This window comes from Solanum pennellii, chromosome 7, assembly GCF_001406875.1.
Source record: "Solanum pennellii chromosome 7, SPENNV200".
Lineage (NCBI taxonomy): Eukaryota > Viridiplantae > Streptophyta > Magnoliopsida > Solanales > Solanaceae > Solanum > Solanum pennellii.
In genome coordinates, this window is record NC_028643.1 from 569,233 (window position 1) to 596,326 (window position 27,094).

A 27,094-nucleotide genomic window follows, 5' to 3' on the forward strand; every position below is an offset into this window, starting at 1 on the left:
TTATCTATTTGAAAATTAAAATTAAGATATTTTTTATATTCCGACCAATAATTATCGAAATCGATTAAAACTAATAGACATGAGCCGTTAGTTGTGCAGTGCCACTTTTATCAATGGGTCACTTGTCCACCGTCCACAAGACCACAAAAAAAGAACCTAACATTAATGGACTTTATGAATTCACAATTTTAATGGTGGAAAACTTTTTATAGATGTGTTGAGCACATGAAAAGTGTTTAAATCATGATTATTATTTTTAAGATATTTAATTTGAGATTTACTTAATCAATAAATTTAAATTCATGTTATGTAAATTTACGTATTAAAAAAATCAAAAGGTAAGAACTAACAGTTTGAGATTCATTTTTTTGAAAAGGAGATAGAAAAGTCATGTAAATTATGATTGTTCGAGAAATGTTGCAATTGCTTAATCAAAGATAGTCAAAGACTCGTTTCCAACATGCACACTATAAGCAATATAAACGCTCTCCAAAGCGATACATAAAGAGTGTGATTGTATATTGTATAAGTGAAATTATATCTTACCAATAGACTTTATATTTTCAACTTTTAAGCTTATGAGTTTCTTACTAAAGATGAAATAATTTTAATTAATCTGTCGAATTGCTTCATAGTGAATCACAATTCTGATAGTAACATTTACTTCACCCAAGATATCATTGGCGATTAAAACTTGTGTCAAACGCATGGTATTTTTTTGCATCCTTGCGATTCAATATCACTACGAGGCTAGAGTATGCTAATTTTAGATCTGTACTAATTTCAACTTTACTTATTTAAGTCTAATTTTACATTGATAGTCCAGTCTTTAGATATATAAATCTAGAGTTAGAAATTGTCGAGCTTAAATGTATGAAGAGTGAATTACACTAAGTAATAAATTAATTTTATACTTATAGCTTATAGGTATGAAGTTGAGCTTTGACAAGCCAACTCCCGACTCCTATGTTTGAAGTTTGTAACTTTAGACCTTAGATTTTCAACTTTTGTCTAACACAAAGTTAATTTTGAAACAATTAAACACTAACAATTTATTTGGATGATTCTTACTTGTTGTACTGTTTAATACAAAGTTTATGTCACATCTTTAAATTTATTGTTATGTAATAATGAAAATTTTAATTTTAGTAACGATTAAATTGGGGTGATCATTATATGATGAAACGATAGACCCTCACTTTAAAAAATTCGTGAACTCTAATGAACCAAAGAAATTGACAAATGACAAATTGACCACAAAAAGTATGCTAGTATAGCTCAAAGGGGTCCCTCAAAATCCCAACACAAATTTCTATCCACATTTGGTCGAAATAGCCATTGTTGATGTCTTATATACCTCAAATTCGAAGTGCTATATATAGCCCCATGTGAATTGCTTAACCCCCATAGGCCCTTATTGCGGCAAATAAGTATTTTTTGGGCCTTTCTCCTCCTTTCACCTTTTATCTTCAATAAAGAACCAATTTTTACAGTAAAGAACCAATTTTTATTGGTTAAAGAAGAGGTGAGGGGTGAGAAGAGAAGGGTAAAGAACCATAAAATCTAAGTGGGGTGTTGTTTTTTTGTAAGTTCTTGTTCTGCAAATTTCTCTCTATAATGGCTTGCAGTGTTGCAGACTCTGGTTTCCTGGTCTTGGTAAAATCCCTTTTTTTGTTGTTGCTTCCACCATTCTTGTATTGATGAATTTTGGTTGTAAGCTTATGTTGTTGTTTTTTGGTTTCTAATGTATAGGCTTCCAAGAAAGGACCAGTTCATAGCACTAGAATTGGGCAAATTGCTTCTTCAGGTCTGTACAGAAAAAATTGCTAGCCTTTTCTTGTGTACTGCATTGTTGCTTGAACAAGGTTGATTTTTTTTTTGTGTGTGTGTTAGGTTGGTGGGGGTCTAGTTTTTGTGTTCTTGATTATGTAACACCTAAAAGTAGCTTCTTTGACTGGTAAATTGCAGATTAGTTCTGTAAGGATTTGGCTATGTAATTGATTACTGAAAATTAGTAGTTGGACATGTAGGTTTCATCTGCATCTTTGCTTGAACTGAGTTAATTGTGTGTGTCAGTGTGTTGTAGTTGTTGTTGTGGTGGGGGTTTATCGTTGATTTTGCTTTTCTGTTTCTTGAGTTGAGGACACCTAAATGTAGCTTTTTGAATGATAATTTGCTGGTTAATTCTGTGAGTATTTAGCTGTGTAAATTACTGAAATTAGTGGCTCAGAGTAGTCAAAAGCGAAAAATGTCAAAGTCTGATGAAGTGTTTAGTGCAAAGCACGATTAAAGTGTGGGCTTTAGCCAAGAAAAGCGCCTATGAAGAAACTCAAAATCTATTACTTTAAACACAGACAACAATTATTTTGGACAAAAGAATGAAAAAAACTATAATTAAGTGATGCCACTTATTTTAATGTCTTTAGCAAAGATATAAAAGTTTAAAAGGGGATACAGGTTTCGATTAACATGATAGGCGCACAATTGAGCCAGTTTTCCACCGCAAAGGCATGTTTGCTCAACTTATAATAGTTCAGGGACATTTTTGGACCTACAGCCAAATGGAGGGCAATTTTGTTTTATATACAATATTTCAAGGCCATTTTTGTCCCTTTTCCGTTCTTGTATTGAAGGTGAAATTTCTTGAATGTTAATAGAACACTTAAATGTAGCTTCTATGAATGGTCATTGCATGTTACTTCTGTGAAGGTTTAGTTGTGTAGATTACTGAAAATTAGTGGCTAAATTATATGGATTTTCATCTGTATAAATTTTCCTTTCTTGAATTGTTGTTCTTTTTGTTTTCTCCCTGAATTTTGGATACAAAATTTGGAATAGCTTAAAGTAACTTGGAATTAGTCATTCCTCGCGAATTTTGGATCATGAGCATATTATTCCAAGAAAATTGAGCTGCTAAACTAAAGACCATTTTCTAATCTAAAAATCTCTCGACTTTCTCTTTTGTGATAAATGTCTTAACTAAATTATTGTTTAGTGAAACAGAATAAGACGCAACAGTATTATCAGACAAATGCTAATGTTAATTATAACAAACATATTCATATTGATATATTGGTTCACCGTGATATACCTGGAGAGCTTTAAAGCAATTTTGCATTTAAGATGTGAATACTAAGATTACTATGCATTTCACAGTGTTAGGCCAAGCTTGATAACTAAGCTGAAAACTGTAACAATAGCTGAATCTCTTTGATGTTTTGGATGGGATTTGCATTGTGTCTTACCAGTTTTGTGTAATCTTTTGTTTGAATGTATAAACAGGAACATGTTGTTTAAAGTGGGAAAGTCTACCTCAGATAAGCTCGAAACAGAAAGGCTGCTTAATTTACTCGAGAAAGAAAAATGTTATACAAGCTGTTGCCGTTCCGATAGCACCTGCACCCTTAGACTCTGCAGAGGAAAGGAATCGATTAAGTGAAAAATATGGTTTTAGACAAATTGGAGAACCACTACCTGATAACGTTACAATGAGAGATATTACTGAGTCACTACCAAAGAAGGTATTATTATTTCCTTTGACAAAGGTTTTTGAAAATCTATTTCCTTTAGAATCTGGTAAATGACATTGGTACATTAGTTACTCACACAGTCACACTTCTTCCGAATGAGATGTACTGTTTGTATAAAGAACTACAAAAATGAGTATCCAGTCCCTTTTGTGAAATGTCTTCAAGTCAGTCTCCATTGTTACAATGAAGGACAAAAATGGACTCATATAGTGACCAAAATAGAAATAATATTTTGTTTCCATTGGTCAGTAACTTGCTATCCATGGTTCAACTTTGATTTTAAGATTGTGTTTTACTGCTCTAGGTATTCGAGATTGACGATGGGAAGGCATTGAAGTCAGTTTTGATCTCAGTAACTTCATACACACTGGGTCTCTTCATGATTGCCAAAGCTCCATGGTATCTACTTCCCCTGGCCTGGGCTTGGACAGGAACAGCAGTTACAGGGGTGAGTTCTGTATTTCTTTTTTTTTCTGGTATTTATTTTATTTTTTCTTGCCGTTATTCTATTTTTATGTGATCTCTAATGCAGCAGGGAAAGGAAATCATGTTAAAGACAGCACAGATCAACTTACTTAACTTTTTTGTGCCCATCTCCAAATCGAAATTTAGCCTGTTTATTTCCTCATTTATTTATTATTTATATCCTTTTCTTAACCAGAAAACTCAAAGTCGATTTCTTTGTTTGGTTTTATTTGTGAAGTTTTTTGTAATAGGACATGATTGCGCTCACAAATCCTTCTCAAAGAACAAATTATTGGAAGATATTGTTGGAACACTAGCCTTTTTGCCATTGATATATCCCTATGAGCCATGGAGGTTCAAGCATGATCGGCATCACGCAAAAACAAACATGTTAGTCAAATGACCCTTGTCCACTGTTTTGCTTCAAGTTAATTACATCTTTGTTTTTGGCATGACCTGTGAAATGTCAACGACTTAATCTAGTATATTTAACTGTTCAACTGGAAATTTCAAGGCTAATTCCACTGGTTAGACAGGAATTTGACATTGTGTTTAGATTTAATTTTGCCTTGTTCCTTTAATGGCTTGCCTATATAGGAAAACGAGATCCATTTTATTACTTTTTTGGCCATAAACTTTTGCCAACTGATCCTATACAAGTCAAAGAATCGGCATATATGTGGTTAACAACTTCAAATTAAGGAAGTCAGCTTTTGGTCGATGTTCAAATTTGCTCTTCATGTCCAAAACCAGTAAAAATGTAGTTGCCGTCGCAGCTTGTATATTAATGTAGTATGCCATCTCTTTCGAGTAATGATAATTAAAAAAGTAACCACTTGAAGAAATCTTATTCCATCAATGAAGCCTCCCTTGCAATTGTTTAGTATATTAAACTGCGACACTTTATACTCATTATTCATCTATATGTAAAAACTGTAACTTTCACTTTTCTCTATTCCAGGTTGCACGAAGACACAGCTTGGCAGCCTGTTTGGAAGGAGGAGTTCGATTCAGTCCCTGCTCTGAGGAAGGCAATTATATTAGGTTACGGCCCTATTCGACCTTGGATGTCTGTAGCTCACTGGTATGCCATTATAAATAATCATTTTGCTGTGAAAATAGTCATATTTTCTAATTTGTATGGCCCTTTTTTTTTCATAACTTCTTGATTCTTATCTACTATTTTGGATCTTGATTTAGGTGGCTCTGTCATTTCAATTTGAGTAAGTTCAGACCAAATGAAATTGACAGAGTGAAAATAAGTTTGGGTTGCGTCTTCGCTTTTATGGCAATCGGCTGGCCACTGATAATCTGGAAAACAGGGATTATTGGATGGATCAAGTTCTGGTTAATGCCATGGTTGGGTTATCATTTTTGGGTAACAACAATTTCCTGTGATTAACTCTTGGTACCTCGTTCTTGAATTTTTGCTATAGAAAACTTCCTGTACTAATAAGTTTTTATTCTATTCAAATGATCAGATGAGTACTTTTACGATGGTTCATCATACGGCTCCCCACATACCCTTCAAAACTTCTGATGAGTGGAATGCTGCTCAGGCCCAGCTGAATGGCACAGTTCACTGTGACTATCCTAGTTGGTAATTGATCTCTCTTATCCTCTTTCGTGAAGTTGTTGGCTAATCTTGTTCTCCCTTGGTTTCAATTTATTTGTCTTTACTTTCCGTTTTAGTCTGTTTAAAAAAGAATGCATCTTTAATAATTTGGCTACTATTATTTCAACATCTTACGCGGCATGCTTAAGATCACAATATTAAAGGACATTTTGGTACGTTATACATATCTTTAGCTTAAGACCACAAGATCCTATAATCTTCTTTATTTTCTTAAACTCCGTGCACGGTCAAACTAAGGCAGATAAATTGAAATGGAGGGAGTATGAATAAACTATTAAAGCTGACCCACTATATCTGTTTCAGAAAGTGGAGAAATTGATCACAAGAATTATATTTATGGAAATCTTAATTTTCCAAAGTGATCTTAATTGAAATTTCATGAAGAACAGAAGTAGGAATTTCTGCTTGGACTCTTCAACAATGTCAACGGGTGTGTGTCCGATACTCCAAAAGTAGTGTTTTTTGGAGAACCTGGCACGGGCGTGGCATCAAAAGTGAAGAGTCAGGCACACCTGCCCACATCTCCACTTCCACGATTCATATCCTGGAAGAAAGATGGATTTGTATTATCTATCAGATTATGATCAAAGTCTGTCCGTTTTTGTGATCCTGGGTTGGCTATTCCATTGTTTGTGGCAACCTTGCCAATTCCCTTTTAGCCAGAGATGGAAGAGGACACCATAGAAGGACAAATTACCAGAGTAATAGAAGTAAAAAGACTAGACAAGTAATTTTCCAAAAAAAAAAAAAGACTAGACAAGTATTCATTTTTTTGTCTCATATTTTAGTTTTCTGATCTTTTCTCTATCTTTTCGACAGGATTGAGGTTCTTTGTCATGATATCAATGTTCATATTCCCCACCACATATCCCCCAGAATACCAAGTTATAATTTACGGGCAGCTCATCAATCTCTCCAAGAGAATTGGGGAAAGGTATCGTGACTTGACATTTTCTCTAATACTGTTCATTTCTTTTTGATGATATTTGAATGGGGGTATCATTTTTTCTGATTGGTGGGGGAAACAGAAAACGCAGGAGTGAGGAAAAAAATGAATATAAAAACTTCATCTTGATCTCTAAAATCGTCTTCCATTGCTATTGACAACATTGTGTTTTGTTCTTGACACCTAACAGTACCTTAACGAGGCTTCATGGAACTGGCGTCTAATGAAGACAATACTGACAGTATGTCATGTCTATGATAAGGAGCGGAATTATGTTCCATTTGATGAAATTGTCCCCGAAGAAGCCAAGCCAATCACATTCCTTAAAAAAGTAATGCCTGACTACGCTTGATTAGCGTGCACCTCAAAAGGTCAATTTTCACTTGCTTCATTCTTTGGGAGATATCCTTTCAATCCTATTGGGTCCTGTTCAAGGGCCCAAATGTCAAGTTCTCACAAATATTGTAAGACTTGTTTTGACACATTAAAGAGAGAAATATCTTCTCAAAAAGTTTCTTGGTAGTGTTAGTGTAGTATACAATAATTTAACTTTCTTGCGATTTGTCTTCTTTTTTTAGAAGTATCCATGAATAACATGTTGCTTATTAAATACCAAAGCCTCGTTATGATCTTCAACCTACAGTCGACTCAATATAATCTGCCAAGACATATGTTACGCCAGTATCCTCAAATCTTGTTTTACACATGTAAATGTAGATGGTTGACAGTAATTTACCTTCATTACTCATCTGTCCATTGTCATTTTGCATTTGAAATTTGAAACCACATGATAACAGATTGTAAAACCTGATGCACTTACATTAAAGTATTGTTTTGAACAGGTGGAATCATAGTTTTGGTTACACTTGTTGCTTTGTTTATCGGAAACAACCTCTCTACCCCAAAAAGGTAGAGGGTAGGTAGGATCTGCGTATATCCTATCCACTGTGTATATGTTGTTGTAGTTGCTTTGTTTAATGATCTTTGTTTTGAGATAATGTCTTTTTCTGGGTTGTTTTTGAAACTTGAAAATATGCCGGCGAAAGTCAAAAGGGTGCATATATTTTTATGTTGTTTGTGGGGCTTCTTAACTGGGGATTTGCTCCCAATTACAGAAGTTTGAACTTATTTTAATGATCTGCATTATGATAATTTTGAAATTTTGTCCTGTTATTAGGCGTCGCGCCATTCGATGAATATTATTATTAATTATAATGAAGTGATTAGTGGTGTCATTAAACAAATACTGCTGGCTCCAGATTTTATGAATGGCAGTCTAAAAGACAAGAGTAAGCATTTGTTTTTGTTGATATCATATACTATGAGTATGTTGATTTTTACAGTTGCCAACAATTCTGTTTTGACTGCAAAAGATGAAAACAATGCCCCTAGCACTCAGGGGTGTGGCCTACTGGTCGATGAACTGAATAAACTCTTGAGATTACGATTCAGTTCTTGGCAGTAACAAAATGTTAAATCGTTTCCATCTGGACAAAGTCACTTGTTACCAGTGTGCTTGTGGGATGTAGCAGATAATCGCTAGTGTGCTAGTGTGATGTAGCAAATAATCGTTAGTATGCTAGTGGGATGTAGCAGGTAATCGTTGAAATTGTTGAGTTGTGTACGAGCTGATCTGGACTCCACCTTAAAAAACAGTTTTGAAGGAAATGGAATACCTTACTGAAATGGAAAAATAAAGCAAAACTTTACCTCCTTTTTCTCTAATAAATAATCTGGAGACCGGCTGGGTAGTTACAACTGCTCACATGCAAATGGTATCTACCATCCTACCCTCACCCCTTCAACTTCTTTTTTCGATTTTTACCTGGTGTTTGATATTTGTATTGAGTCAATCAAGATTCGCGCCGGTAAATCCCACATTAAGGGGTTGGAGTGGGGGATGAAATGCTTTCTAACAAAGACGACTTCATACTTAGAAATTTGAACTCGAGATCTCTAGTTAAGAATGAAAAAATACTTATTATCACTTGGGAACTTTTAGTTATATTGGATTGTACAACTACATAAAGAGGAATAATCTTTGTTAAAGCTTAGGTCAAAAGAAAAGTTGTTGTATGGGGTTTGTTCAAAAGAGACTTGTTAGTACTTGCTTTATCATTAGATGGTCCAATGAATCTTTAGAGTTGTAGTAAAGGTGGTCCAATAGAGCGATCACTGCTTTATCCTTAATCAGAGGTTTCGACTTCGAATTTTTTTTCAAGTACCAACTTAACTCCGATGCGAATCTTGATTTAGTCTAGTACCAATGATGTACTTAGATATTAAGAATGCATCTATTAGAAGCAAGGCAAAGGTAAAATTTGAAATATATTGATTGCTAAGCAATCATTTTCCTTTTAACTTTAACATGTCAGTTTTTCATATGTATACTCAAACTCCACAAATCTACAAAGTATTACAAAAACTGATTCTATTCAGTTTCTCTAGTCCTAAAAACATCTACATTAGTCACTCTTTAACAATCTGAAGAAAAAGATAACAAAATCACTCACTTAAACCCCTTCTAAACTACATAAAAATCATATAATTGGTGGAGGTGATGTCTCCCATATATCAAACACATTTTCCTCGCTATGAAGAGCGAAAAGACGGTCACCACCAATAGAGAAATCACAAATGGAACCACCATAGCTTCGTCGAAGCCTTGATGTAAGTACCCAATCAGGGCCACAGAACACAGAGATGCAGTCGTTCATCGATGAGAACAACTGCCCCTCGTGCAATGCCAGTTTAGGATAACATGGCTCATCTGGCATTTTCCCCTTCATCAGCCTGCTTCTTGAACTCCACCTTACACTTCCAGCATTCCTCCTCAAATCCATGAACCCCAAATCTTCATACTCGTTCACGACACATATTGAACTCGTTTCCTCCATTGCTATCGCGTCCCTAACTCTCCTCTCGTCAGTTATAGGCGTGCCAATATCAGACCATGACCAAACCATACTTTTATCCCTAAAATCCAACAAACTAATGTAACAATTATCCTTCCTTGGAAACAAAGTAGCAACTAACAAACAGTTTGTACCATGTAGCCATTGTAACTTATCAGCATCACCAAGTGACCAACCGGGCGGTTCGTAGAAAAAATCAATCTGTTTCCCAGTTACTTGATCCCATACACCAATACCATACTCATTACTTCTACCTTTACAACTTGAAAACAACTTATAATCTGAACTAAAACTAAGCGCGCCAGCAGTATAACTCTTGACTTGATTTTCATGTTTGACATTAAATTTATACCTTAGCTCCCCAGTTGATGCACTAAACAACCCCATTCCCCCATCCCCTTTACCTAATCTTTCACAAGCACTCAACACAATATTCTCAGAATCAATCCAACCAGCATCATTCACCCTTTGATAATCAAGATTAATAGGAGGATGCTCCTCCATCATCCAATCATACACATGAACCATACTACCATGAGCTACACAACACCCGCCATCCGGGCCAGCCCGGATGGCAGTTCCATCACCAGGAGCCTGGCCTGTTACTGAACGGGCCAGACGGAGCCTGTTTCCATCAAATGGACCCCATTTAGCTGACCTGACATGATCTAAAAGACCATAAAACAAAGCCTCCCTATACAACAACTTTTCAGGAAGATTTTGAGGTAAATAAAGCTCCCCTGTTCTAAGCAAATCAAGAAGGACTGAGAAACAATTAGGGTTCCTATCAATGAAATGTTCAATGATTGTGGCATCAGAATTCAAGTTCCATTCATCATCAAACATAGCTCCAAATAGAGAATTCCGACCAGCATTAGCTAAGGTTGTTGCTGTAGTTTCGAAAATTCTACCACCAACATTAAATTTCACTCTGTCTTTCTGAATCCCCATAACTCAAATTTACAGTAATCTGATAAAACAGAGAATCAAGAACTGAAAAAACACCTAAGTTGAAAAAAACAAAAACAAGAAGATACAAACAGAGAAATAAAAAAAAGAAAGGAATTTTTAACAACAAATCAGCTATATATTTTACAGAAAACTTTGAAGTCAAGACTTCTTACAAGGACCAATATGGAAAAGAACAGATTTTTAATGGTCCTAACAAGACACCTATCATGATTATGACCAAAAGGAAGTTAAAAACAGTGGGAAAATGGTGGAAAAAGAAGAAAAGATTCAATTTTGACAATATTTATGATATGGGTATTGAAGATTAAAGGATTTGAGAGATGGGTTTTGAATTTTCTTGAGAGAATTTTGGTTGGATTTGGACTTTGGAGGGTATTGGGTTTCAAAAAAAATTGAATCTTGTTGTATTGTTTCTTTGAATTTATTTTTCTACTCTTTTATTACTCTTTTTTTTCTTTTTTTTGAGGTCTTGCTTAAGTCTGAACACAAGCTATATGAGCTTTTTATAAATTCATTGTCTTATATGGGTCCCACTTTAGCAACCTTTTATAATTGGCCATGGGATTATATGGATTTTTGATCAAATGGTCAAGAATAATTTGGTAGTTGTGTTGTAATTTCTAAAAAAATGGTTAAATGGGGTTTCATTTATTTGTTTAGGGAAGATTGCACTTTTGGTCCCTTAATTAGTAATGAATTATGGTTTTGATCCTTTTAATATTTGGTCAATCATTTTAATCATGGCATAATACATAAAAATGTCCCTCTTAGGATTGCTCAAATGGTAAGCATCTTACGAATTCGAGTCAGGAGCAAAAAGGAAAGACTCCACTAACTTTTGAGTGTGCATAAGTAGTCATTTAAACTTGTACAAAGTAAAACAAGTAGACACACGATTCTTATGTGACATAATACATGTAGGACGTCACATAAAAAAAGCGTTGGAGTTAGGACGTGAAATGACATAGTAAAATACCAAATAAGACATGTTTGCAAGTTTAAGTGTTTATTGATACACGTCAATTGAAAGGATATATACTAAATGAAGCCTATGTATTGTACCTAACTAAAATATTTCTTGTCTCTTTGTATTGGAAATATGTGATTTTTAAAACTAATTTATTTAATTGTGGCATATCAATATAGATTTAATATAAGTAAGTTGATAAATATATTTTTGGTTCCTTAATTGAATGTTTAATGGGTCAATAAAAAGTATCTAAGAGTATGACTTAGTGATTTATGAAAGTGAGTTGAAATGAGGTCTTTATGCTTAATTCTCGGCGAAAATAAATACACTTAACGATTACTTTCTATTTATTTTGGTGGACAAAGTTATCGAATGCCTATACTAAGATAGGAAATATTTATTGAAATTAGTAAAAAAAAATGCAAACTGATTCAGATACTACAGTGATTAAAAAAATATAATACTTGGTAAATTTTTACAAAGATTAAAATTAAAATTTGATGATATTTGAGGGATTAAAAATAATAATATCCATTTATTTATTTGTTTGTTGGTTAGTTAATTCTACATTCTTCTTCTTTAAAGAAAGAAAAAGTCAGCTTATCTTTTGGTAGACATAAGAAGAAGAGAGCGTGTCTTGTGCGTTATGTGTTTCTTTATTTTTCCCAAATGTTAATTATTTTATGTCAATAGAAACTTTAAGAAGTTGTCGTGAAAAAATTGGAGATTGTGACCAATTATTATGTCTTGGAGACTGTTCAATTATATATATATATATACACGTGAGTCGAGAATTTTTCAGAAACAATTTTTCTATTTTTATGAAGTGAAAATAAGATATACATGTATAAAATTCAGGTGTGCGAGTTTCTTATTCGAGCTATCACCAATCATTAAAATGTATCTTGATAAACAGTTATGAAGGTTCAAATAAAAAATCGTACACTTCATATTTTTGATATGAATTTAAAAATCGAAATATTTTAAATATATTTACGATGATTAACTCTCTATATTTGTTTATTAAAACAAGATCACCAATTGAGTCATCATTCTCATCCTTCCTTTTTCATCTCATTCTGATCCTTTTTTGTTTTGTTTTTTGTTGTTTTGAAGTTAAGATAAGTTTCCTTTTTCTTTTATGTTACTATTTTTCTTTTTGAGGTTGTTAAAGATAAAAGAGTTTTTATTATTAATTAACGGGAAAATGTTTAAATTTGTTTCTATCTTTGATCATTTTCTTTTAATCTATTTTTATATTATTAGTAAATTGTATCGTATTTTTTTTTAATGTTTAAATTTAGTTTTTCTAACTTTTTTTTTATTATAGATTAAAATTACGATTCATTAGAAGTTTTAGTAGGAATAGCATAGTATTAATATTAAATCAAAAATTTAACGGATGACAAAGTTATTCAGTTTTGACACTTTTGTAAAATTTCTTATCGTTCTATATTATAGTGAAGTAGAGGTAGCTTTCGACTTATCGATTTAGCAAGTCTAATAGCTTTCAGAATCAATTAATTTTATATCGAGTTAATTATAAAAATTTAACTTTACTAATATCTTCAAATTCAAATAAATTCTAATATAAAATCATACATTAATATACGTTTAGAAAAAGATCAGAGGGTAGGTAGGTCTATTTAAAAAATGTAGGTCAAGAACTCTTCTTTCTATAGTTTTTTTTTTTTTAAAAAAAATTATTTGACTTGGTTAAATTATATTAAAATTATGAATTCCATAGAAAAGGGGAAATGAATATTAAAAAGCACAATAACTAACTACAAATCAATATAAACAAAAAAAAATTCATAACAAACACTTGAAGGGGACAGAGAAAACATATAATTGTAATATAAAATTAATTCATGTAAAAGGAAGATAGAAAGACCAAAAAAGATATAGCGTGTGGCTACTTCTTTCTTAATTAATCATAAATTTTGAAAATATAATTTTCTTTTGTTTTTTAAAGGGAAAAACTTCATCGAAATGAAATATATGTGGCATAAAATTAAATTAATCGATTTTTGATGCAGATACATTAAAAAAAATTATTTTAAGAAAATGAAAGAGAAAAATAAGAAAGACTTCCAATTTTGACTTGGTCAATGGCAATTTGAGTTTGGGAGTAAATAAAAGTTAAATCATATTAAAAAATATTATTTTTCGTATATTTTTATTGTATAACTGAGGTAGTAACTATAATTCTATAAGAACTTGAACACCATAACATATTTCGTGTAATTTCACAAGTGCAGAATGTACATGAGTTTTTTCATCTTATCACCTTATATGAGGCAAAGAGATTATTTTTGACAAAACCCTCGATTCATAGTAATTACAAAGAACCATATATTATCATTTAATTATTAATAATTAATTAATTAATTTTTTATATATATATATATATAAAGTGATGAAAAAACATAGAAAGATCGTGGTAGACCTTACTGTCATTTTACGTGCAATTTGGTCCTCCTAGACTTTATAATTACAATGTTCTAATGCAAAAAAAGTCCATTCACTTAAAATGCATGAAAAATGACTAATTTTTTTCGTATTAAAATCTGATAAAATTTAAATTTGCGATGAATTTTAATAGAATTGTTTTCGAGACCTTTATTTGGTGTTAATCTTAGTGATGACCTTAATGTACAAATCTTTTTTATTTGTGGACTTTTTCATAACTTCATATAAAAATTGATGTTAAATTACTATCTTTTTTTTATGTGCTTTTTTTCCCTTAATTAACTTTTATTTTGTGGGTAGGAACTTCTATATGTTAGCTAAAAAATCGTTATCTAAAATATGTCAAGATTAATTGATTAATAGTTATGTTAAAACATATGATAGGTTTATTAAAGTGGAAATGACCTTCCTAAACAAAAATATAAACATCAATCAAAAAAAGAAATGAATTCTTTATTAAGCAATTCTTATCAACTAGCATGGATTTTTTTTTCTTTTCTTTTATGATATTTATTTTTATTTAAATTCATTGATAGAGAAAAAAAAATGTACATTTTGGATAAAGCATAATACTTTGTGAAAATGTATTATTCATTGCTCGAGCAATTATATTTTACTAAAAATACAAGTCTTCATGCTCTCCTCAACATTAGTGGTAATTATAAAAATTCAGTAATTTTCACGTTATCTTTTTTATATGTTAAAAAATCATTAAAAATTTATAAATATTTAAATAAACTATTATTACATATTACTTTGAGATAATTAAAAAATTTATATACTTCAAATTCTCGATCCGTCGATATTCAAAGTCCATGAAAATTATTGTAAGCAAAAGTCATGCATGCATGTTTAACGTATAATAATTCCTTCCATAGAAACCAGTCTGCACGTTAGGATAAATTTAATTGAATATATACTAATTAAATTAAAGTCTGAGAATCTAGGACTCCTGGAATTTAGTTTTTAATCTTTTTGCACAATATTAAAAACATTTTATTTATAAAATAATGTTATTTGGAATTTCAACGCCATAGGCTGAATATTAAACACAATATAATCATTGGTGTAATTATTATAATTAGTTGATATATTATTATTTTCTCCCACTAAAAGTATATTAATCAATGTTTTGTTGTATTTACCCTAACTAATTGTTAAGAATTTCATTTCTCGTTCTATATCAATTTATGTGATATTTTCATTTATTCATGGTCAAGGTTTAAGTTTTCACCTCGTTAAACAAACTTAGAAAATAACTTCGTGATCAACACATTAAGTAGCAAAATCATAATGCGTTCAAAATTGAGAAATATATTTTACTTTAATAAAAATGACTTATGCAAAGGCATTTTTTATAAACTCATAATCAACTACGTTTTTAAGGCTCTAGGATTGGATACATAGGTAGAACTTTTAAGAGATGGGATCGAAATATATTATACTACATTAATATCATCTTCGTAGGAAATTTGAGTAGCGTCCATTCTTTGTCTTTAAGACTAGCAATTGTAATGAATTCAATATCATTTATTAAGTTGTGATAGTACGTATAGCATAACCGCATTGTAATCATTCTTGGGGGAGTCACACACAAATTAAAACTGAATTTACTTTTCCATGAATAATAGTAAAGATTAACTATTTTGGTGCAAAATTTGATGGCACGATAATGTTTGTTTACATTAATCAACAAGTAAATATGTTCATCTATATTAAATTATATATTGAGATAATTGTTTCTACTCCACGACGATAGAATAATACTAATTGAGCATTTCAAGTTTGACCTTGGAATCAAACAATACCATTGTTTAGAAACACACTTCAAATGATATGAATTCAAAAAAATATAACCCAAAAAATCTTAATACTATATTATTTATCTAATTTGTTGACAATTTAGGAATAACTCATTATTAAGTTGCTAATTAATGAGTTTACCTTAAAAAAATGGAGGTTGAATTTTTTTGGAAAATGTTTAAAATTTTTGTAAGTTTTTCTTGTTATATATAATTATAGGAAGCAATCCCAATAGTTTTGAGATTTTGAATCCCAATAGTTTTAAGATTTTGATTCAAACAATATGACTTTCTAATCAGGCTAATTAATTATAATTAAAGAAAATTTCAATAGTTTTAGGATTTTGATATATTCATACGTCTTTCTAATCTTGGTAGTTAATTATAATTAAAGAAAATTTCTACTTTAAGTTTGTATTCTACTTATGAATAACATGTCACTATATATAGTTTGAGGTTATTTCATCAAATTGCCATATTATTTCATGGAGAAACTTAGATATATTTTACCATCATATATAATAAAATTATCTATACTTTTAAAATATTACGTATCTTATCATTAATTAAGAATTTTTCTATCATATATTGAGAAAGATACACTTAGATATATGTATTTCTGCTACATGTATCTTATCACTGATTAAGAGTTTTTGACCATATATTGTGAAAAATACACTTCAATACATGTATTTTTGCTACCCTATATACTAAAATAGAGAGAGAAACGAATGAGATGAAGAGGGAGACAAGCAAAATTTGTTTATGTAATGCAAATAAATGAGAATCACACTAGATATATGTATCACTCTATGTACATATATCCAGTGTGATTCACATGTATCTCGAAACCAAATCCATAGGAGAGAGACGAACAAGATTTGTTAATGTATCCAGATACATATGTGAATCAACTTGGATACATTGCATCTGGAATAAATTACACATAATTTTGACCCCAAAATTCTAAGATACATGTATCTGAACGCATCAAAATCTAGTAAGATACTCTAATATCACAAATATTTGATGGATCACCAAAACTCATTGTGCAAAAAATTTACCTACAGATTTTTTTTTTTTGGCTTCAAAATTTATCTTAATTAACTCCAAATGATTCCAATTTGATATACAACCTTCTAATACACAATCACAAATTAAGTATGGGACAAAGCCTAAAGTTATGTTAAAGTATTACTGGTCAGAGCTCATTCTCTATGGTCCAAGTTAATACAAGCCCATTAACTTAATTGCAACTAGTGTTTGGCGTTTAATAGGTTATATTTTCTAATACTTATTTGATATTCGATATTTACTAACTTGAGTATTAAAGGACGTAGATCTTAGACGAAGTCACATTAAAGAACATATTATTTATGTATTATACCTGAATTAAACAAGTAGACACATATATCTTATGTGTTATCTTATTTGGCCATTTGTACATTTACAATTATATTCTTATCTAATTTTCTAATACGTTGCGATGCTCAGAATGAAAGACTATACCAAGCATTATTAGTAAATGAGTGAGTTATTGATCCGTTTAATAATTATATAAGGTGAAACTAATTAAACTAAAATATCGATTATAATTCAACTCGATCAATTCTTATTACATTTTAATTATTTTGTTTGTACTTTACAATTTTTGATATCTAATAAAACTTCATTTCTTTATTCAGACTATATATATATATTAAACATATTAAATAAAAAAAATTGTCTTTGTTGAATATATTTTGACAAAAATATTCATTTGCTATGTATCAACCCATTTTTTTATGGATTGAAATTAGTTAAATTAATCAATGAACATATGTCACTCAGACTTATGTTTTTATTGACTAATTTGACACCTCAAAAAATAAGTAATTAACAAAATCAATTTCCTTAAGACTTGATATAAAAAAATATGTACAATGTACTAAACTCTTATTATGCACACATGTAAAAAGCTTGATTTAATATGATTTTACTTATATTTTTCTATTAACGATCTAAATATATACGTGAACTTTCTGCATGGATATATTCATAGTCAAATTTTTTATAAATAGTATTTAAATTTTGGATAGTAAGTAATTCTTTTATGATGATTGAGTACACCTAAAAAATAATAATCAAGCTACACAATATTTAACTAGATTATAATTTTTAAATAAAAATAGTTTGCTTAATAAAACAAAATATGATTTTAAGAATGAATTTACGTTTTTGGTCCATTTTAATTTCAAAAGCTCAGGCCCAATTTCTAAGCTAAGGTCCATTTGATTTCATTTGCTAGACCAACTCTTAAAGCAAAAATTAGAAGGCTACAAAATAATACTTTCTCCGTTAAATTTTTTTTTATCTAATTTGACTTGAAACGAAATTTAAGAAAAAAAATAAGATTTTTTAATCTTGTGGTTCTAAATTAAAGTTATGTCAAATGTACCGAAATATCCTTCAATCGTGTGGTCTTAAACATGCCACGTAGAAAGTTAAGATTAAAGTGTTGTCAAAAAAGGAAAGAGGTCGTTTGTTTTAAACAGACTAAAAAGGAAATAGGGTCATTCTTTTTTAAACGAAGGGAATATAATTTTTTGTGTTTACGAATTTTTAAAATGGTATATATATAATTATAAAGTATTTTTCAATGAATAGTGTTCTTATGAACGTTATATTTTTTAGGTTAGTTCATTTTATTTTTTTAACAAGGTAAGATAATTAGTAGTAATTTTAACATTAAAAATTCTATATTTTTGTAAGATTCAATTTCTACCTCTACTTATTTAACACTTGACTTTTTCAACACCACAAAACAATATATTTTTAAAATGCCAAAATTACCCCTTATTCTATTCTAGTGTATCGCGGAACAGCGTAACACCTTACTATATTTGTTTTGTGTAGTAGGGTTTTAAGCTTCTCTTTACTTCGACTCTTTCAAGAGCCGAAATACTCAAACCCCTTTTCTTTTTTTCACAATTGTTCAGTGAATTTATGGTGAAAAACCCAATTCGTTCATAGTTTTAGGCTGAAAAACGAGTGAAAAATAAAGGAAAACAAGCAAAAATAGCTCAGTATTCTTGGAAAAGGCTTGATTTTGATACTTTTATGTGGAAAGAAGAAGAGGGGTTTAATGGGTGAAGCTACAATTGATAAAATGGAGGAAAATTTGGGTCAAGAAATATCTGGGTTAATTGGGTCGGATCCGGGTTTGGATACGTCGTCGTCGGTGTTTCATCGGAAGATTGAGTTTCATTTGGCGAGGAAACCGTTTAATGGGTTTATCAGTGGGAAAAATAATGGTGGGTTTCAGCTGGAAACACTGAACCCGAGTTCGGAGACCCGTAAAGAAAATGGGTCACTTGTCGGCGCCGGAAAAAAGGGTGGCGGTGATAAGATGATGGAAAGTAATGGGATGGATCCAGAAGTGAGCTTTGGAATTGCTTTCAGAAAAATTATGAGAATTGTGAGTGTCTCTAAGAGGGTTCTTTGCCTTCTTTCGGAACTTTTTAGCTGATAAATTTATATGTTCTTGCATCAGTTATTTATGTCAACTGAAGCTTTTGTTTTCATTTTGCTATATTTGCCTCGTTAATAGTTATATGGATAGTTTAGAATTTCTTTGCTTTTTGATATTTGTGTTTTGTTTATATCCGATAGAATTTTATTTGATGTTTAGCTTCCAAAGTCTCTTCCTGTTGCCTGTTGTGATACTACTAGCTCTGAGTATGTTTAGCATTAGTAGTCCTATAAATGTACTTGTCAAATTTCTCTTAGTCGCTAAATTCTGCTCTCTGTTACACTTGTTGGTCCATCTGTATCCTTGCAATGACCAAGTAACAGACTCGTGTATGAAATGGGTGGACTCTATGTGTCTGAATTCTACGAGATAAGGAAGTAAAGATTTCTATGGTTTGAAATTACCCTTATATTGGAGCTCCATCCGGGGTCATGGCCAAAATGAGGCTTTTACCTGATGTCGATGATAGTATTAGCCCAAATGTCCAATGGAGGGCGAAGTTTCTCAATTTCAGATAGTACTGGGGTAATTTGATTTGATTCGCCCTACTTTTTTAGTAACTTAATGTTGAGTTGGCTTTCAAAAGCGATTTGTTCTTCTCTTCTTTTTTCCTCTCTTTCTCTTTGTTATATTTGTTTTCATTTCAGTACTTCAAGTACTTTGAGATGACTATTTTCACTTAATTTGTATGTAATTTGGTTGCATGTATAGTCTGTTTGCTCCTTTATACTAGGAAGAATATCTTTTATATATAAAGGGGGTGCTATGTTCAAAACTTATATACAAGCAAGCTAAGAGCTTCCTTGTTTAATTTTGCATGGGGCTGATGGCCAATCTGTGTCTCCCTCTGAAAGAATCTTATACCTTTATGTAACGGTACAATACCACTATTATCTGTTTGCTTACATTAATCCGTTCCTTCTAATAGAGGTGTGTATTTTTTGTAGGCTGTATAGTTGTTTAAGGATTGTAATATGGTTTATAAAGCTTGTCGGTTGCCTTAAAAATTTTAGGTAGGATACAACAGCTTTCATATTTTATGATAATCAACTTTTTGTAAGCTTATTCTGGCAATTTTTGGTTTGCTTCAAAGTCTATATGTTGTAACCCAAAAGAAATTCCGGTGTAAGGAAGGGTCTTTTTTTATTTTTTATGAAGTAAGATGAGAGAGATGTGATAAGATACCAAAGGCTCTAGGAGTTAAAAAAGCTGATTTGATCAGATAAAAGTGGTTTATTTTGTGATTATATCGTCTTGTCCCTCACGAAGTGGGCAAGGGATGAAAAGAGTTTATATGCATCTTGTGCTGCTCTACCGTTCTTTAAAGGTTTTGATTGAAGGCCCATTATCCTGTCGCATGTTATTGGAGATAACTTTTGGTTGTACAATGTCACAATCAAATCTGCACTAGACTGCAAGTGTATCTTTTTCTTTTGTCTTCTTTTCCTTAAATTGGCACTCTTTCCTTGTTGAGTGCTTTTTACCAAAAAAATTAGTAGATGTGTGTCCTACTATTGTGAACTAATTGATGTGATGTTAAGTCATGTTTTTCTATTTCAAGTAGCTCTAAGATTGTACCTGCTGGAATGTTTTGGAACTTATAGTTTCTTCCTCTTGGTCCTCTGATGAGTGAGGGCTCGTTAGTGGGTTATGGAATTTGATCTTGATCTATTGCGGGCAAATTGAACTACTTTATGCTTTACCTTGTTCTCGTTTAACGTTTGAGTTCAAGAATATTGTTGGACAAGAATCACCAGATGAATCAACGAGCCCTACGAAGACCATTTTATTTACACTTGGAGGATCTATTGTATTTTATGGAAGTCTCCACATTGCTTAATTATGGGACCGGTTGTCTTTGTTACAGGGAGCTGGCTTGCAAAATCTTGGGAACACCTGCTTCCTCAATTCAGTATTACAGTGTCTGACATACACTGAGCCATTAGCAGCATACTTGGAAAGTGGGAAACATCAAAGTTCCTGTGAGTCTCTCTCTCCTGCGTATGCATGTTTGTCTTCAGCAGTCTTAAAATCTTCTGACCTCCTTAGAGTTGGGGGTTATATTAATTTATATTCCAGCATTTCACCTACCTTGACCGGAAGAAGTCTGCTGGAGAACTGCTAATGTGCTGTCTGGACCTCTTCTTAGATCTTTGGACCAATTACTGAAATCAATTGGATTTGACTTGATAAATGTCATTATATTATTCAGTTTACTGCTTCAGAGATTTCTCTTTCACTAGAAGAAATGGTAGCAAATGCACTCAAAACAAGTCAAACTGGATTTGTTTCTTACCCTACCTTTCTGACCCCAGTACTGTAAAAATTTGATAGAAACTGGATAACATACAAAGTTTAATGGTGTACTGCATGAAAAGAAGTTTAAGCTATAGTAGGAGTGGAGCTGTTGAATGATTTAATACAAATGTACTCTTGGAGATGCATAGAGCCTCAGCTTACGTGGAATATATTCCACATTCATGCATTTGTCTTTTAACTATATTGCACGCTTATAAACATGTTCATGCTAAGTCTGTCCGTCTAAATTCATATAAAGGATATGAACTACTTTGGTCTTTTTCAAATGAATATTTGAGTGGACTATTTGAGCTGTCCACATAAACTAAACTTATAGATACTATGTCGTTTCTGGACTTGAATCCTTAATTTTGCCAGAGCATATTTGTTTGTTAACTTGTGTTTTATTGTTTTATTGAAGGTCGTATGGCTGGTTTTTGTGCTTTATGCGCCATCCAAAAACACGTGAGTCGTGCTTTGCAGGCAACTGGGAAAATACTGGCGCCCAAGGATCTTGTGTCAAACTTACGATGTATCCTTCCTATTCCCTGTAGTGTATTTATTTTGAATCTGTGACTTCTGCTATTAACTACAATTAAGTTGTCTTTCTGGTAATTATTCTCTTTTCTTCCGATGAGTGATTTACCCCTTTCTCACTTGATCTTAGTGTCCTTTTCCCCCAACAAGAGTAGTGCAATTTCAGTCATGTTCGTAAGCTTTTTCTTTTTGTTAGGATATGCTGAGTTATCATGCAAGTCTGATGTCCAATATTTTTCAGAATCTGATGGCTCTACTTTTTTTGTTTTGTTTTATTTCCATGCAAAGTTTTGCTTAGTCAGAAAGTTAATAAAGGGTATGATAACAGCAACTATGCCTCCGTCTCTATCAAGTCGCGGTTTAAATAAGGGTATGATAAGAATTTTTTAGAAGGCTGACAACAAAATTCTTCCTCCTCTTTCCTTGGGATTTACACCGAGTATACTGCTTCAGAATATGCCTATTATTTTTCTTATTATTCCATATTTAAAGGCTTTTTGACATTTGAATATCACAGTTAATCCTTAATTATGTCTTTAGGCATATCGCGGAATTTTCGAAATGCTAGACAGGAGGATGCACATGAATACATGGTGAATCTGCTCGAGTCGATGCATAAATGTTGCTTACCTTCAGGAGTGCCTAGTGAATCCCCCAGTGCTTATGAGAAAAGTTTGGTTCATAAGATATTTGGTGGGCGACTTCGCAGTCAGGTACATTTCAGTTGCTCTTCTGTTAGTGTGGTAAATCTAGTAACTTTTGGGGGTTCAGAAAATTTTTACTTGCTGTGACTTGATCCCCCCCCCCCCCCAAAAAAAAAGAAAAAAAGTGAGAGAAGCGTTTTTTCACTGTGTGTCGGTTGTGGTGGGGGATATTTCCTTGGTTCCTTTTCTAACAGTTCTTTGACTCCTCGCCATCTGCATCTTTCCAAATGATCTGCAGGTGCAGTGCATGCAGTGTAAATTTTGCTCTGACAAGTTTGATCCATTTCTGGATCTAAGTCTAGAAATTTTGAGGGCAGATTCACTACTCAAAGCACTTGACCATTTTACTGCCAGAGAACTCTTAGATGGTGGTCAGAGGCAGTACCAATGTCAGCAGTGCAAACAGAAAGTGAAGGCTACTAAACGGCTAACAATTGACCGGGCACCTCATGTCCTCACTGTCCACTTGAAGCGATTTGGTTCACATGTCCCTGGGCAAAAGATCGATAAAAAGATTCATTACGGGCCTACTTTAGACTTGAAACATTTTGTATCTGATACCTATGTAAGAATAGTTTTCCTCCTTGCAGTCGAGAACTCTTTTACCTTGTTTCGTCTAATATTTGTCATGTGAACCTGCTCTTATTTTATGATTTGACTAATCTCCAAATAAGAAAATTAGCAGCCTATTAAATGGATGATGAATTGACGTGAATGTTCTGGAAAGTTCATTGCATTGCATGTCAAGTAGTTGAGAAGATGTTTTTTTCAATCAATTCTGCTGATATTCTTGTGTAATAGTTTTAGATTTCACCAATGATGTACCAATCTTACATAACAAATAGTGGAAACAATTTGTATAGGCTCAAATACATGCAATATTGGTGGTTGCTTTACTTGCTATTATCCTGCTTTGATACTTCTGTGATACTTCTTGGTATTTCCTGTATATTTTGAATTCCTCTATTTTTGGAAATTCATGGGATTCCCTCTTAATTTTGCAGAGTGGTGAATTGAAGTACACACTCTATGGTGTGCTGGTTCATGCAGGTTGGAGCACCCATTCTGGTCATTATTATTGCTTTGTTCGCACTTCAAGTGGAAATTGGTACTCCCTTGATGACAATCAGGTATATACATTTTGCTTTCTATTGTTTGGCTTTTAAATGTTTCAGTGTTTCGGGAATTATTATTTTCTGAAAAAAAACTTAAGCAAATGGTTTATGGTAAATGTAGTTTTACTGTCGTAAGAATAGCTTTTGAATATTTCTACTCTTCTATGTACTTGTAGGTTGTTCAAGTGAGTGAGAGAAAGGTGTTGGAGCAGAAGGCATACATGTTATTCTATGTTCGGGATAAGAAATCTCCTGTGCCTAAGAAGTCTGTAGATGTTGCCCGCAATGATAATGTGATTACTAATGGCATAGGAAATAAAATATCTTCTAATCACAGCCAGAGATTTAAGGATGCTGCTCAAAATGGATTTCATGTGAAGAATGAGGGATCCTTATCTGGTACAAAAGATCAAAGGGAGACATTAAGTGCCGAAGTTTCAAAGGGAACTTCAACAAAGGATCTGACACCTCCAAAGGTTAATGGTGCAGTAGTTAGTGGGTTCTCTTCTCACGGAGGGGCTATACAGCCAGAAAATTTGCCGAAAGTACAAGAAACAGGTGACAGCGTAAAGGACCCTTCTGTTGTAGACGCAAAGGATGGACCATCCTTACTTAAAGCTAATCCTGCTGTTCCAGTCTGCAATGGAACTCATAGACTTGATAACAAGGGGGACGCAAGATGCGGAGACTCTACCCCACTACCTAATGGCAATGTAACCATCAAAGAGTTGACTTGCTCTGCTGCAATACCATTTCACTTTAGCAGTGTAAATAGTGACAAAGATCCAAGCACTCCTGCCAAACTGTTGAACAAACAAGTGGAATGCAGCAAGGCAGACACCAACATTCAAGTGGTAATATATATATTTCTTATTGATTTTGTGCTACGCTCCTCCTTATGTCGTACCTTATTTCTTTTATGCTGGATTCTGTATACTACTAACCAAACTAGGAAAAGAAGCAGTGTTTTTCTGATACAGCTAACCAAACTAGGATAAGAAGCAGTGGTTTTCTTTGTCTTATGTTTATTGATAAATTTTCTTTCAGGTAAAAGGCATCTCCAATGGCAGTTTAGGTGGTTCAGCTGTTGAAGTTAACAATGATGTTGGACAGAGAAAAGCAGGTGCTGAATCCGCTGGAGTACTGAGCCAACCAACTATGACTAGCTCGGCAGAAAAGGTAGCTATTGACAAGGCATGCTTGAAAGCCAAAAAGAAGTCGTTCAAGAGTCGTGTCACCAAGTTGCATCTCAGTTTTATGATCTTAGATCCAGCTTTGGGACTGAATAGGAAGAAAAAACGAATGAATCGTAGAATTGGAAAGAGAAAGCGCAGCAATCCCAGTTCGATGGATGAGAGCAATTCTGATCTTGGGCCATCTACATCCAAATTATCCCATACTTTGATATCTTCTCCAATGCAGTCTCAAAGAAAGAAGTCAAAACTTGGTTCCAATGAGAGAGTTTCCAGTACTGCTGGGCACAATGGGGATCTGCTGAGGAATACAGTTAATGATGAAAGAGTTGTGAACAATGGCACTGTATTAGCAAATGACAAACAACCACAAAAAAGCTCTAGTTTGGCACCAGTAGGAAGTCAAGGTGTTGACAATATACAGTCTACTGATTCTAAAGAGACTAAAGTAGTTGCAACACGGAAAGGTCTGTTGAATATGCTTACCAGAGGGTTGGAGTCCAGCGGTAAGTACTTTTTTGCGACTACATGTGCCTTTATGATTTTATTATTGCCTTTGTTAGCTGAAACATAGCTGCTTCCTATTTGATTCACAGTTGCTCGTTGGGACGACGTCGAAGTTCGTTCCTTGAAAGGTGTAGAAGCACAGAACGGAAGTTGTGTCACCATTGGGTACATTGGGGATGAGTGGTGAGTTTCTCTGTCAATCATGGGCATTCTTGTGTTTAAAGATCATAAAACGTATGCTCTAAAAATGCTGTTTGATCTTTTTTCTTGATGTGGATATTCTTTTGGGGGGGGGGGGGGTAAGGTTCCGTACATCCTGCCTCCCTAGACCCATCGTGGGACTACATTGAGTATGTTGTTGTGTGTTGTTATGTTTCAAGTACAACTTTTGACAACATGTTTGTTTTTAGGGATGAGGAATATGACACAGGTAAGAGGAGGAAGATTAGGAGCTCCAAAATTGAATTTGGTGGACCAAACCTTTTCCAAGATTTTGCAAGCAAAAAGACAAAGGTTAAGAAAGCGAGGCTTGAACGCTCTAGCTCTGCAAACCAGCCTTTCAGGATATTATAATGAACCTGCGCAAACATATTTTGACTTAACCTATCGAGAAACACGACCCAATGAATTCCACATTAGTGTCACCGAGATGGTAACGATCTGCATCCCCAGCTTGGTCCAGTTTTAGCTTTGGCTGCTAAGCTTATTTTTAAGCCTACCATTGAAGGCTTGAGCAGGTAATGTGTATTCTTTTTTGTAGCAAGTGGTTTGCCTCAGTTTTGGCTTTGTGAGGTCTTGAGAAAGATGTAATGTTTGTGGACATTAGATCATATGACTCATCAAATGAATAACATTTGTGTTTGAAAAATGTTGTTTCACTTTCTCTTTGTCCATTAATGATATTTCTGTATTTCTAAACACTGGTGAAATATTTTTCAACATATTGTTTTTTCCCAAGTCCTCAACATTATCTCATTTGAAATTTTCCTGGAACAATTTTTTCCTCTATACTTTGGGCTTGAAACTGGCAATTCTGATTAAGGAAAGAATAGTCTTATTTATTGCACCACATCGAAACTGTCGAAGTCGATAAAGAATTGAGGTGAGCTATGGGATTGGAGAAGATGGAGTATATGTTATTGAGAAACAATATGAAAAATTAAAAATGTGTCTTTTAGCTTGATTTCATTTCATATTTATGCCCTTTAATTTTGGGAATGCACTTAAATTTGTATAAACTTGAACGAGTAGATACACGAGTCTTACGTGATTCAATACTCGTAGGACAAAAAATGACATGTAGTAGGATATATGTGTCTGTTTGTTCAACTTTATACAAGTTTAAGTGTCGATGTGCACACCCAAAAGTCGAAGGACATAAATATGATTTGAAATCAAGTTAAATATCATATTTATGTATTATGCCTATAATTTAATAGGTCAGAATAAGAGACTTTAATCTAAAATCTTTAGAAATAATATTTTAATATCATTCGCGAGTAAAACACAAATATATATATA

General features: G+C 32.8%; 3 protein-coding genes across 3 annotated transcripts; 2 read left to right on the forward strand and 1 right to left on the reverse strand.

The window, feature by feature from the left end:
- Positions 1-1,384: 1,384 nt before the first annotated feature.
- Positions 1,385-7,217, forward strand: LOC107025896 (omega-6 fatty acid desaturase, chloroplastic). The gene is made up of 10 exons (XM_015226676.2): positions 1,385-1,656; positions 1,753-1,807; positions 3,283-3,521; positions 3,835-3,978; positions 4,234-4,385; positions 4,957-5,079; positions 5,196-5,373; positions 5,477-5,595; positions 6,451-6,565; positions 6,768-7,217. The coding sequence occupies exons 1-10, from the start codon at positions 1,618-1,620 to the stop codon at positions 6,927-6,929; spliced, it is 1,326 nt and encodes a 441-aa protein (XP_015082162.1). The 5' UTR covers positions 1,385-1,617; the 3' UTR covers positions 6,930-7,217.
- Positions 7,218-8,892: 1,675 nt separating this feature from the next.
- LOC107025897 (BTB/POZ domain-containing protein At2g24240) lies at positions 8,893-10,942 on the reverse strand. The gene has a single exon (XM_015226678.2). The coding sequence runs from the start codon at positions 10,441-10,443 to the stop codon at positions 9,118-9,120; it is 1,326 nt and encodes a 441-aa protein (XP_015082164.1). The 5' UTR covers positions 10,444-10,942; the 3' UTR covers positions 8,893-9,117.
- A 7,665-nt stretch (positions 10,943-18,607) lies between these two features.
- LOC107025806 (ubiquitin carboxyl-terminal hydrolase 23) lies at positions 18,608-26,491 on the forward strand. The gene is made up of 10 exons (XM_015226549.2): positions 18,608-19,165; positions 21,087-21,201; positions 21,939-22,049; positions 22,595-22,767; positions 22,997-23,323; positions 23,763-23,888; positions 24,050-24,727; positions 24,921-25,572; positions 25,663-25,756; positions 25,984-26,491. The coding sequence occupies exons 1-10, from the start codon at positions 18,833-18,835 to the stop codon at positions 26,144-26,146; spliced, it is 2,772 nt and encodes a 923-aa protein (XP_015082035.1). The 5' UTR covers positions 18,608-18,832; the 3' UTR covers positions 26,147-26,491.
- Positions 26,492-27,094: the final 603 nt, after the last annotated feature.